Source organism: Rhinolophus ferrumequinum, chromosome 22, assembly GCF_004115265.2.
Source record: "Rhinolophus ferrumequinum isolate MPI-CBG mRhiFer1 chromosome 22, mRhiFer1_v1.p, whole genome shotgun sequence".
In the NCBI taxonomy this organism is placed as follows: Eukaryota; Metazoa; Chordata; class Mammalia; order Chiroptera; family Rhinolophidae; genus Rhinolophus; species Rhinolophus ferrumequinum.
This window is the reverse complement of record NC_046305.1, coordinates 47,460,478-47,473,201: the sequence shown is the minus strand read 5'-3', so window position 1 is coordinate 47,473,201 and position 12,724 is coordinate 47,460,478. Positions and strand designations below refer to the sequence as shown.

General features: G+C 36.2%; 1 protein-coding gene across 1 annotated transcript in view; it reads right to left on the bottom strand.

The window, feature by feature from the left end:
* Window positions 1–12,724, bottom strand: part of MAN1A2 (mannosidase alpha class 1A member 2) — a 109,117-nt gene that overhangs the window by 4,454 nt on the left and 91,939 nt on the right. Inside the window, exon 12 of the mRNA XM_033092721.1 lies at window positions 10,032–10,147. Within this exon, the coding sequence (XP_032948612.1) occupies window positions 10,032–10,147 (116 nt within the window). The remainder of the gene's footprint in view (window positions 1–10,031; window positions 10,148–12,724) is intronic.

Below are 12,724 nucleotides of genomic sequence, written 5' to 3'. Positions count from 1 at the left end.
GATTACACATTCAGAAAAGGATGTCAAGGACGTGATGCTCTATTACTGATTAAATGTAAGGTTTTTAACCTTGATTTTAAAAATGGAACAATTGGAGAATGATTTTTGCTGTGAAGTTGAGAAACGTCTACAGTCTAAATTAGTTCTCATACTAGGTATGTTTTCTTGTAATAAAGTTTTTTTTTAACTATAGTTCAAGGTTAGAGATAACAGATGACAAATGGCATTGACAAAAGCCTGTAGGTAGACGCGTATAAAAAGATGCTTAAGCTCTCTGCGATTTGCCGTATGAGGATACAATGAGAAGTCGGCAGTATGTAACCCAGAAGACGGCTGTCACCAAAACTAGACTATTTTATGACCCTTATCTTGGACTTCCAGAACTGTGAGAAATAAATGTCTGTCATTTATAAGCCACCCAGTCTACACTACCCTGTTATAGGAGCCCAAAATAAAACCAGATTAATTTTCAAAACAGACAAGGAAATCCTACCACACAATAGCAAAACTCAAGTAACTCAATTAAAAATGAGCAATGGACTGGAATAGGTGTTTCTCAAAAACAGAAAAAAAGAAATAAAAATGGCCAAGAGGTATATGAAAAGACAGATGCTCAACATCACATTAATCATCAGGAAAATGCAAATGACAGCCACAGTGAAATATCCCCTCACACCTGTTAGGATGGCAATTATAAAAAAGGAACACATAGAAACCACCAGTGTTGGCAAGGAAGTGGAGAAAGTAGAATTCTTGCCCATTGTTGTTGGTTATGTAAAATGGTACAAGCACTTTGGGAGCCAGTACACACACATCTTGTGCTTTTGTAAGATGAACAGGGAATGCACACAAGTGCTATTTGCTAGATTTGGGCCCTGGCTCCTGACTGATAAATTCTAAACCTGTACCATACTTGACTTTGCCAGTCTACTTCTAAATATCTGGATTTTTGGATTCATGCACATTACGGTCTTGAAATAGTTTCTTAAAATGTTCACATTACTTTTAATATTAAAGACATTTATAATTTTAGTCAGTTTGCAAAATAAATGTACCCAAATGGAATCAGAGTAAGCAAAACTTTAAGGTATCATATCCAAATGCAGCTAAGCAAGCTACATCTTCCAACCCCTAGTATAACTCTATGGGAATTAATTTACTCCTTTAGTCTTCCTTTTTTAACACAGTAAAAAAAAAAATAAAAAAAAATAAAGAAAAAGATGCTTAAGTACTTCAGTTTTATTAGATGTCCTGCTTGCTTTTTAGAGCTATTTTTAAATGCTGTTCACATACATCTCTCTTATCTTTCTCTTATGTAAAGACAAAACACTCAGAGGAGATGGTGGTGCCAGATGTGATTAACATAAATATTGGTGTTAACCGAATAGAGAAGTTTTTCAGAAAGAAAGGTCAACCAAATCTGAGGAGAAACATTTAAGTGTCTATAGAGAAATGGTAAGGCTAAGAGAACCAACTACCAAGTTCATGTGCCCTTCCTTAGTCCTTTATGTTAATTTATGAAACAAGCCTTGATGACTTTTCACAACTGCCAATGGCAATCTCACGTGTATTATGGATGGATGTGACAACTCGAAAAAAGACTGCATTAAGGACTACAAGGAACACGTAAGACTGTTTGAAAAATAATTTACTTAAAATTTCCACTTAATTTGTACTTCGACTGTTTAAATAATGTCCTTGGAACACACTGGTTAAAAATCAAATTAAATTGAAGGGAATTAGATGATGACTTAATGCATACAATTATTATTCATCTCTCCAAAAGATCTGCCCTCTGTCCTTCCCCACGTCTTTCATCAAATCTTAAAGGTGTTTTCTGGGGAAATACCCCAGAAAGGATGAATGGAAGAATGAAGGAGTGGGAAGAAAAAAATAATGAAATAAACCTGGGTATATGATGGATTCAAATGCGAAAGACACATGTACTTTTTAAAGATGGACTAAAGGCAGGCCTTTCCGCTATCTGCCATGGTTTAGGTTTTCTTCTGAGATATAAGGGAGCTAAAGGGAATTCACTGACCCCTCTGCCTTTAGGCGTCACATAAGTCAGGATGACTTTGCCTACAGGACACAGGACACCTAAAGTGCACACACAGTTGGGGTTATCTCATATAACAAACAGACCAGAGGTAGCTGGTAACAAAGGTTGCTTAAGTCAGCAGGAAAACATTGTTGGAGCTCCCTGTTTTGTGAAGGTGAACGAAAAAATATGAAAATTTTCCTGCTACTAAAAGACCTTAACCCCTCTTTCCATTTTCTTAGATCACTGCCTTGAAAACACTTGCAATTGTACCTTTGATTTGTATGTGTATCTATTTAAAAGCCAAATAAACCTCCTGCCAGTTGTCCAATCCAGGAATGTTTTTCTTCAAGGCCAAGGAGCGTGTCTTTGAAATGTAAACATGGAGGAAGATAGCACCCCAATCTCCCTGTCACTGTGGGAGGTTTGCTTATGTGCCTTTCTCAAAGCTGTAAGGAAGACACAGAAGTATTATTTTTCCTTTGGATAAAGGCAATTAACTAACACAAATGACCCCCCAATTACCACGTGGGTTTCGAATGAACTATGTTTAGCAAGTGGTGCTGTGGAGAAAGTAGTCTTACATAAGGATAAGTTGCCAAGTATCTTCACGTAGGTAATGGATTGTGTCCAACCTGGTTGTATAGCAAGGTGAGATTTCTTTCTCTTTACAATCTGCCTGTGACGTAAATTAAATTGCAGTCAGGCTTAATGCTTATTCAACGAGAAAATGTTTTCTTTCTCTGCTACATTTGTGGAAAGGATTTTCTGGGTTGGCACGTTTTGTTTTTAATTTTTTTTCCACAGTAATCAGGATCTCGGTTATATTCATGACTTTTTCCTCGGAATTTTAAGATGTTCCACGCCTTACAGCTCCACACAAAAAGTCCAAAGTCAGAAAGTAAAGGCAGACATCTCCTCAGATGCGGGTCTATGCTGACATTCTAATAGGGTGTAGTGATATCTCTTTGTAGTTTTAATTTGTACCAATGATGTTGAGCATTTTTTCATGAGCTCATTTGACAACCTTGGATCTTTGGTGAACTACTAAACTCTTTTGCCTGGTTTTAAATTGAGTTGCACGTTATCTTATTGTCAAGTTTTGAGAATTTAATTCTAGACACAAGTCCTTTATCAGATATATATTTTGCAAAGATTTTATCCTAGTCTGTGGCTTGTCTTTTCATTGTTTCATCTGATTATCTTTCATTCTCTTTCAAGTGTCAGATGTTTTTTTAATTTTGAGACGACTCGATCAATTTGTTCTTTTATGGATTATGCTTTTGATGCAATATCTAAAAACTCTTTGCCCAGCACAAGGTCACAAAATTTTTTCTCCTATGTTTTCTATTAAAAGTTGTATACTTTTAGGTTTTCAAGTTAGGTCTCTGATCCATTTTGAATTGATTTTTGTATATGCATATAGAAATTCAATGATTCCAGCAGCTTTTATTGAAAAGCCCATCTTTTCTCATGGCATTGTCTTTATGCCTTTGTCAAAAGTCAGCTGTCCGTATATGTATTGGGTTTCCCCACCGGACTCCCTATTCTGTTGCACTGATAGATCTATCATTACACCAGTGGCACTGCGTTTTGATCATGAAAGCTTTGTAAGTCTTAAAATCAGGTAGTGTTAGGCTTTCAACTTTGTTCTTTTTAAAATTTGTTGTGGTTACTCTAGGTTCTTTGCCTCTCCACCTGAAGTTTAGAAACAGCTTATTAATTTCTACAAAAACAAGCCTCCTGTGATTCTGACTGGGATTGCATTGAATCTATAGATCAATTTGGGCAGAATTGACGATACTGAGTTTTCAGAACCATTAACAAAGGGAATCTCTCCATTTATGCTTAGGTCTTCAGTTGCTCTCAGCAGTGATTTTTAGTTTTCAGTGTACAGGTTTTTCATGTAAGTTTTCTCAAGATCTATCCCTAAATATTTCATATCTTTATGCTATAGCAAGTTATTTTTTTTAATTTCCATTTCTGATTGTTCATTGCTAGTATATACAATTGATTTTAAATATTAATCTTGTATCTGCAACCCTGCTAAATCCAACTATTAGTTGTAATGACTTTTTGTAAATTCCTTAGTATTTTCTACATTGACCATCATATTGTCTATGAAAAAAAGACAGTTTTACCTCTTCCTTTCTAGTCTGGAAGTCTTTCATATCTTTTTCTTGTTTGACTGCACTGGCGACAAACTCCAGTACAAGGATACACAGAAGTGAAAAGAACAACCATCCTCATCTTGTTCCTGGTCTTAGGAGGAATACATTCAGTTTTTTGGTATAATGCTTAGCTGTATGTTTTTCATAGATGCCCTTTATCAAGTTGAGGAAGTTCCTTTCTATTCCTAGTTTGCTTAGAGTTTTATCAGAATGAATGTTGGATTTTGTCAAATGATTTTTCTGTGTCTACCGAGGTGATTATATGGTCTTTGTTTTTCAGTTCACGGATTGATTTTCTTCAAAAACTTTTTATTTCTGTTTTTCAATTACAGTTGACATTCAATATTGTATACTTTTAGGGGTACAGCATAGTGCTTTTATATAACTTACAAAGTGATCCCCCTGATAAGTCTAGTACCTACCTGGCACCATACATAGTTATTACAATATTACTGACTATATTCCCTATGCTGTACTTTACATCCCTGTGACTATTTCGTAACTTGTAACTATTTCGCCAATTCGTACTTCTCAATCCCTTCACTTTTCCACCCAGCCCTCCAACCCCCTCCCATCTGGCAACCATCAGTCTGTTCTCTGTATCTATGAGTCTTGTTCATTTATTTTGTTCTTTAGATTCCACAATAATTATTTCAAATAATTTGATAACAATTATGTAGTTGATAAGAGCAAATTAGATAATATTAGTTACCTTTAAGGAAAGAATTTAAAAATTCCTACAAAGAAATAATTAAGAGCAAGATACAAACATAATCCCATTTTTTCCCTGATTCCTTTCAAAAGCATATGACTAATGAACCAATAAAAAAATGAATGTATAAACAAAAATGTAGTATATCCATACAACAGAATACTGCTTACTGATGGAAAAGAATGAACTACTGACACATGTAACTACACTAATTAATCTATATAATACTATGCTGGAAAAAAATGACAAAAAAATAAGTACCTATTGTATGATCCCAATTACATGAAATTCTAGAACAGGCAACCTATAGTGACAGAAAGCAGCTATGCGTTTGGCTGGAACTCACTGCAAGACTAGGATGAAGTTACCCAAGATTATATATTGATATTTGCCAAAGTACAATAAACTATACACTTAAAATACTTCAATAACACTGACTTTTAAAGTTAAAAACTAAAGGTTAATGGAAAAGGATGGAGAAAAAATACCCGTATTATTTGCTATTGCTACATAAGAACAATTTGGGTTGTAGCTCCCTCTACTGTCGCAAAAAAAAAAAAATTGGCAAGCGTATTTCAAAGTACAGTTTTGAAACTGAAAAAAAAACGTTTATATTAAATAGTACAAGTGAAATTCACTCTATGTGTATGTTCCCTAGTGTCTAATATTTGGATCGCACTGTGACACTGTGATAGGTCCTAAAAGGGATTAAACAATGTGGAGACCACGTTCTGGTCCCTCAGGCTACCCTCCGAGGAGACGGGGCTACATAAATTCGCAGTGGAACAATGAGGTGCCCACCTGACCTCCTGGGGTACCGATGAATCCCTTACTCTTTCTTTGCTTCCACAGAGAGTTCACTGCCTCACAGGCATCAGTGGTTCCCAGTGGGATCCTCCAGACCAGCAGCATCACCTGGGAACTTGTTACAAACACGCAGATCCTACTTCAGACCTACTGATGAGAAACTCTGCTGGCGGAGTCCAGCCATCTGTGCTCGTTTTCCAGGCGATTACGCTCCAGTCTGAGAACCTCTGTCCTTCTAACTTCCAACAAATAAAAGGCTACTAAAAGGATATGTACATTATAAATATATGTTTTATATGTTTGTATATACCCAGAACATTTCTAAAAGGATACATCAAGAACTGTTTAATAATAGCTATCTCTGGAAAGTGAGACCAGATGTAGGATACAGAGAAACTTATTTTTGACTTTTTCTTGTCCATACTATTTAATTCATTTTGCCATATCCACATATTTTTATAATTTAAAAATAAGCTAAAGCAAGAAGGAAGCATCCTGCTCAGTGTCATGTTCATTTTTTTGAGTAGCTAAAGCACATGGATAGTTACTCTTTAATGAATTCACAATAAATTTCAACTATTTAATAGAATACACAATCTTAAGTTACTCAGCTTCTCACAAAAGCCTATTTAAATTAATTGATATTTGAGAAAAATCTATGGAGTCATACTACTCTTCATTCCTCTATAGCATTTTAAGCGCTATCTTAATAAGAAAAATATAAATCCTACATCAGTCTTCACAGAAATGTCTTGAATCAATTGCATTTCAGTATTATGCCATCAGTTTTTATAAAGAGGAAGTGTAACATTAACAGTGTTTTTGCATCTTCTATAACATCAATGTTTGAAGGTATTTATTATATCATTATGTATTAGGTTGAATCATATGAAATTGCCAGTACTCAATTTTTTTTACTTTAAAAAAAAAAAGCAATTTCATATGGTTCATCTAATAGTTCAGTATTTTTTTTTTAAATGAACTATCAAATTAAGTCATCTTATAATTTAGCAGTAGGGAAAATTATTGTTTCATCTGTTAAAGTAATACGTTCTCCTAACTAAAAAAGATAAAAATGACACCGAGCAGGATGTTTTCTTTTTGCTTTAGCTGCCAGGAAGCTCAGTGTTGAATGGAGTACTCAACTGTGATAATTTCCTAGTCTAGGTTTTGTTTTAATTACCTATAAGATTCCACTGGTTTGGTGTTTTCTACTTTTGCTGATCCAAATATATATGAGTTTTTCTGAAAGTGAGTATTATAGCAATTATGTACATATAAATGTAATTGGTTATATTCAGGAAGAATTGTTCCTGAATCTGGCAAGAAAAGCACCACGGTCCACTGGTGATAGTCACTATATTACTGGGAGGGAAAAGGCAGAGCCACACGTTTGCAGCCCTATCCCATGTGATAAAGTACTCAACGTCTGTACTGATGAGGCATTTAAGAATTAGTCATGAAAGCCAATCTGCAAGAGATGAACTGAATTTAGAAAGAGAGGGGCCAGTAAAATATAAAATAGTGAAATGCAAAAAAACAAATTTCAAAAAAAAACACAAAAAAACCCCACAAATTTCATGTGTACATATATACAGAGGGTGCCAAAAAAATATATACACATTTTAAGAAAGGGAAAAAAACGTATTAATTGTTAATACTCAATATATACCGATAACAAAAGATGAATACAAGTGATGTTTGACTTCTGCAATTCCAAGAGGTGCTCAAAGCAGTTACCATCAGCGTCCAGACACTTCTGATTACGGTGAACTACTGCACGAGCAACACTGACCAAAGTGTCCACTTGTATACATTTCTTTGGCACTCCCGTGTATCTATATATACATATGTATATATGTTTATACATATGAATATAGATTAGCTTGGCTTTAGATTAGAATATTTAAGTAAAATAAATGACAAATGAAGGCAGAGAGGAATGAACCACTGTAGCTTTTGAGCAGGAGGAAAGTGACAAAGAAAATGGTATATGAAAATCAAAGTAATTTCTTTTTAAGACTAAAAGAGGCTTCAATTAGCATTTACCACTACTATACTAATATCTTATTCAGGCAAGATGCTAATAACACTGGGTGGAAAGATTGTCGGGAAAAGGATATTCACAGTCTCAAAGTTATCACTCTATAGATCACTTATTAATTATAAAAAGAGATTCTTTATATGACCTTATAATCAAATCTAACCTGCTGATCAAACTTAAAATCACCAACCATGGGCTAAACTGTTATCATGTGCCTCTTCAAAGAATGCAATGAGAACACATCATCTGTATAATATTTATGCCAAGAATTTTAAACTAAATCCAATCATAAAGAGACAATCACAAATATATAATTGAGGGACGTTCTTCAAAGCAACTGGCTTAAATACTTGTGTCAATGTCATAAAAAAACAAAAGTAGGGAAACTTTGGCCTAGTTAAATGGGACTAAAGAGATATGACAACCAAATGCAACACATATTCCTTTGGTGGTTAAAGACATAGTTATAAAGTATATTATTAGAATAATTGAGAAATGTAAAAATGGATTACATATTAAACAATTGTATGAATGCTAAGTTTCCCAAGCGTGATAACTGTTTTGTGGTTACGTAGGATTATGCTCTTTTCTTGAAAACTCTTGTGTAAGTATCAGAAATCTGACAACTTTCAAATTAAAGAGTGTGCAGGGTTCCACTGAGCAAAGGAAGAAAGAACCACATGTGCTTTCAACTTCTCACGCATGGCTTAACTCTGGAGTGTGACATACCTGCAAAAGCAGGATATTAGGTTGCTTTGAATTAAAAACAAGGTTTTTAAATATTAATAAATAAATAATAAAACCGTGTGTGTGTGTGTGTGTGTGTGTGTGTACACAAACATATACAACAGTGGGGAGGGAATGTGGCAAAAATTAACACTTGGTGAAGGATACACAAATACTCCTATACTATTTGTACAATTTTTCTAGTCTTAAAAGATAAAAGAAGATATATTACATAATTTGGGTCAAATTCCAGTTTACAGATGTAATAACTGAAAGTGAGGAAATTTTATTTTGACATGCTCATTCAGCTAGGTTCTAACAAGTGTATAACTAAAGCTCCATGGCTTTATTTTCCAGACCAGTGCTCTTTCAACTCTCTCACAGGGTAAATCAAAACAAGCAATGACTAGAGGTAGAGAACCGACCACCATGCAGATATTCTAAATCATCTCAGCAGTAATCAGGGTGTGGGTTAGGGTCAACTGTAGATATGAAGAGGAGCAAAATAAAGAAAACAATGTAACAACAATCATAAAGACTTAGTGACATATTAGGTGAAAAAAGAATAATGTACAAGCTGAAAAGATGGGAAAATAATAAAAGTACAAGGGATAATAAAAGAAAAATTGGAATAAGATGGCCATTTAGAATAAGAAACTTAGTTTGAGACACACAAATTTCAATTGTAATATACCAACTGTAAGCTAGAAGTACCCTAGCATGAAAACTTCAGGTGAGCAGGCAATTTTGTCCTTTGTGTCTACCATATATCCCTAAGTAACCTGAACAATGCCTGAAAATACACATATTTTTTAACAAATGAAGTGATAGTCTATGAGGCATTCAGTTACAGATAGAAATATGAAATTTAAGAGACAGTATCAAGAGATATTTCCTTTGTAGTCTTTAGGGAAGTGGACATATTTAAGGTCTCTGCCTTCTTCCAGTTAGTTTAGTGAGAGCTCTGCGGAGAGTTCTGACTATAACAAAGGTGCCTTTTTTTTTCTCCATTGTTTCCTTTATGTATATCTTTATGAGAAACTTCATTGGAAGGATGGGTGGCTATGGTCCTATACCCTCCAGTGCCCTCAAAACTCCATGATTATTCCTAACAGATTTCATTAGTTAGAGCAGGGAGTTCAGGGGTGTTTCCAGGACCAGCACCACCAGCACCACCTGGGAGTTTGTCAGAAATGCCAATTCTCAGGTTACACCCAAGACCCACTGCATGAGACACTCTGTTGGTATGGCCCAGTTACCTGTTTTTTAAAAGGTCTTTCAGGTGACTCTAATGCACGCTAAAGAGCTAAGGACAAAATAAAGGTAAGAAACTCTTTATTTCACAAAATATTTACCTCATAGTCAGAGTCATTCTTCTTGAGATGAGCTAAAAATTTAAGACCCAAATACATAAAAAGATATTTGTACTAAAATTTAGTGTAACATATCACGTAGTGATAATTCATCATGTATGGACCACACAGCAAAAGCAGCCCACAATAAAAAAAATTTAAAAAGGCATCTACGTACTTTAATGTTTCAGCAAGAAAGAAGCTCTGCTGTACATCGTCGTGTGCAGGAGTAGAAGAGTACACATCCTTCACCCCAGAAAATCCACCACTGACGCGACAATACTTTTCAATAGCCTGTGAAAGGGATCAGACAGAGGAATCAATTCCACAGAATTTCAAGTTCTGAAGGTCAAGTTAAGGCACCACAGTCAAAAGTTCACAGGGAGTGACAGCTAAAGAATAAGATTTATCATCAAATGGAAATATTCTCACACTGGAAAAATTAACTGAGGTATCCTCTTTCCTGTGGAGTTTCCCCCTCTTCAAAACTCTTTAATTTTTTTAAAGACACCTTATATTTTCCTAACTTAGGAGTCAAATTTAAGCTATTCACACTGAATTAGAGACCAGTATAGCACAATAAAGCCTCATTAATTCTGACAAATTAAGAGGGAGGTCACTGTGAATTAAAACTTTGAAATGCAATTTTATCACTTCCAAGGAGAAACCATAACTCAAAACATACTGAAAAAGTGTTACTTAGGAGCTCTCCATAGTAACAGCGATGAAATATTTACTGCAAACCTACTAAGTGACAGACACTGGATTATCATCATCCCGAGTCAGGCGTTATAGGTGGTACCAACTGGCAGGAAGCGCACGCCCCACACACCTACCACAGTAATTACACTATGAAGAGCTAACAGTTATGAAGTATTGACTATGTGCTGAAAGCTCTTCTAAGAGCTTTACAAACATTAACATTGAAATTTCCAACAACCGTAGGAGGCTGTCTTAATAGCTCCACTTTTCAGATGGAAAAACTGAGGCAAAGAGTAACTCTACCTTATTATTAACTGCTGAGCTCTACTGGCTGACTGGGAGCTAAAATCCTCAATTTACCTCTCTTTGCATCTTTGAACATGTCTAAATAAAATACATCAAATCAAATGGGATCTATTTGAAACCCTGCTTTTACTTCAAAGCAACCTAACGTCCTGCCTGTACAGGTATGTCCCACTCCCGAGTTAAGCCCCGCATGGGAAGTTGAAAGCACACACGGTCCTTTCTTCTCTTTCTCTGTGGAACCAAACCCTACAACACTCTGGAACGAAGATATGGGGACTATTGTTCCTGGTCTTGCTGCTTTTCTTCCTCTTTCGGTCTTCCTCCTTCCTAATGAAAAGCTAATTAACACTGAAAGTATTTATTTAATCAAACTGTTCTTTTTTATATAGTTCCATTTTGATTATGGCTGGGTTTTCAAGTCTTCTTACCAAAGGGCTTAGCACTTTTCTCTATCTAAATATTTTAAACATAATTTGGATACACAAGTTTTGAAGCACCGTGTTCTTTCCAATGACCTCGTGTCTCTCCTGCCACAGAACTGGCGAAGCAGTTTAGGAACACTGAGAAGGAGCAGGGAGGTACGACCAACCATCAAGCCATTTAGAGTCATTTTTTCCTGCATAATATACTCAAGTTTGGATTGGCTGAAGCTCCAGAAGACATGAGATACTACTGCTCTGTCTCAGCCTGTTTTCCCTTTACTTTCTTCACACCCAACAGGGAGGACAGTGGTGGGCAAGAAAGCAAATTCTATTTACGATGTGAATCCTCCTCTTTCGTCTCCAACCTACCCCTTTTCTCTTCACACATACGTTTGAAACCTGAATTTAAAGCATAATTATTCCCGTACTTGTTCTTTATACTTTGAATTTGTCTGTATTCATATAGGCTATATAGAAGCAAAATTCTAACTCATAATTCAAATTTGGACAGGTTCAATTTTGAGCTTGTCAAACCTCTTTTTAAGAGCTAGGAGTAGAGCCAACCTTTAAGCAGGTGCTCGGGGAAAAAAGGGCCTTAGGAAAAGGATCAATTATCCTATAATGTTTCAACGAGAGGACATGTTTCTGCCACCAGCCCTCACCCTCCTGCCTCACATGAGTCAGGTTTATTTCCCCTATTCCTCTAAGTTAAAACCATTAAATATTAGTGGACACTCAAGTCAGATTCGTTGCAGGATTGCTTCACCTATTCCGTCTCTATAAAATATTGCTTGATTTACATAAGCATTAGTAAGCCACTGCTACCAACCCAACCCAAGTGTGTGTCCTGCTCCCCAGTTGTCACGGGAGCAACAGCCTGGCCCTCTACTCAGCTGCGGCAGGATCCTCCTGCACAGAGTTTCCTAACAGCTGGCTTCCCGGTTCTGGAGCCAGGTGGCCTGGGAAAAGCAGCATCAATACATGCTGCGTCTGTTCCTGTTCTAGGCAACCACTTTTTTCCCCATTCATATTCTCTTATAGTTACGCTCCGTCAGGGCTACCTAGAGACGTGTGAATGACAAAGGACACATGAGTGTCTGTGCCTTGGTTCAAATCTTGACCGAGTCATTCCCTGATTATTGCAATGGGCTCCAAAACCCAACAGGTTGCAGGTCACAATCAACCCTTTTGTTTGGTTACTCCCCACTGTAACATCTTTAGTAGTTCCTTCCAATTTGAAAATCCTATAATGGATTCTTAAAGCTGGGGAGCTTTGGTGCGTAGAAGATGGTGAGGAGCAAGAAGATATGACGGGCTTTTTAGATGTCAGGCAAAGGGCTGTCCTTCCCCACGTGAGAAACCCTTAAGTGGTAACTGAGAGAAGTGAGTGTTTGTGAGTGTCTGCTAGTCCGGAAGCACCGAGTAAAGCAGACAGCCCTTC